Source organism: Corvus brachyrhynchos, unplaced genomic scaffold, assembly GCF_000691975.1.
Source record: "Corvus brachyrhynchos isolate BGI_N302 unplaced genomic scaffold, ASM69197v1 scaffold103, whole genome shotgun sequence".
In the NCBI taxonomy this organism is placed as follows: Eukaryota; Metazoa; Chordata; class Aves; order Passeriformes; family Corvidae; genus Corvus; species Corvus brachyrhynchos.
The window spans coordinates 2801188-2801753 of record NW_008237436.1 but is presented as its reverse complement, the minus strand read 5'-3'; the positions used below and the strand labels follow the sequence as shown (position 1 = coordinate 2801753).

Sequence of the window (566 nt, the reverse complement as noted above, 5' to 3'; positions counted from 1 at the left end):
ACATAAACAGTGATAGCGTTAACGAGGAGCAAAAGGGCATGAAAAGAGAGGGGACCTTCTTCTAAGAGGCAGCTATTTTTCACCCTAACCCCTCTGAATTTCGCTGCTGTGATTTATCTCGCAACCCCGGAGCTCACAAACTCGCTTCTGCCCCGGCCGCGGAGTTCAAAGCGCTGGCCGCGGGCAGGAGGGGGATGAACGCGGCGTTTACAAACGGGGGTTACGCGAGGCAAGGCCCTCCGGTGATGGGCCGGCCGGGCGCCTCCAACCTGACGCCGCTGCCCTTGCCTTGCAGGCCCCGTGGTCCTCAGCACGCCGGCACAGCTCATCGCCCCCGTGGTGGTGGCCAAGGGGACGCTCTCCATCACCACCACAGAGATCTACTTCGAGGTGGATGAGGATGACTCGGCCTTCAAGAAGATCGACCCCAAGGTGAGTGCCGCGGACTGGCGGGCGCGGTCCCGGTCCCCGGTCCCGGCACACCACACGTGCGCCGGGGCCGCCCCCTCATTCCAAACTCCGCTCCCGTCTGCCGCCTTTCGCTGGAACAAAAACAAAAAAAAAAA

General features: G+C 61.7%; 1 protein-coding gene across 9 annotated transcripts in view; it reads left to right on the top strand.

Moving 5' to 3' along the window:
• Positions 1 to 566, top strand: part of NBEA (neurobeachin) — a 388857-nt gene that overhangs the window by 238787 nt on the left and 149504 nt on the right. For all 9 annotated transcript variants that reach the window (XM_017731325.1, XM_017731319.1, XM_017731324.1 and 6 more), the window contains one exon: positions 296 to 432. In XM_017731325.1, coding sequence (XP_017586814.1) covers positions 296 to 432 — 137 coding nt within the window. The remainder of the gene's footprint in view (positions 1 to 295; positions 433 to 566) is intronic.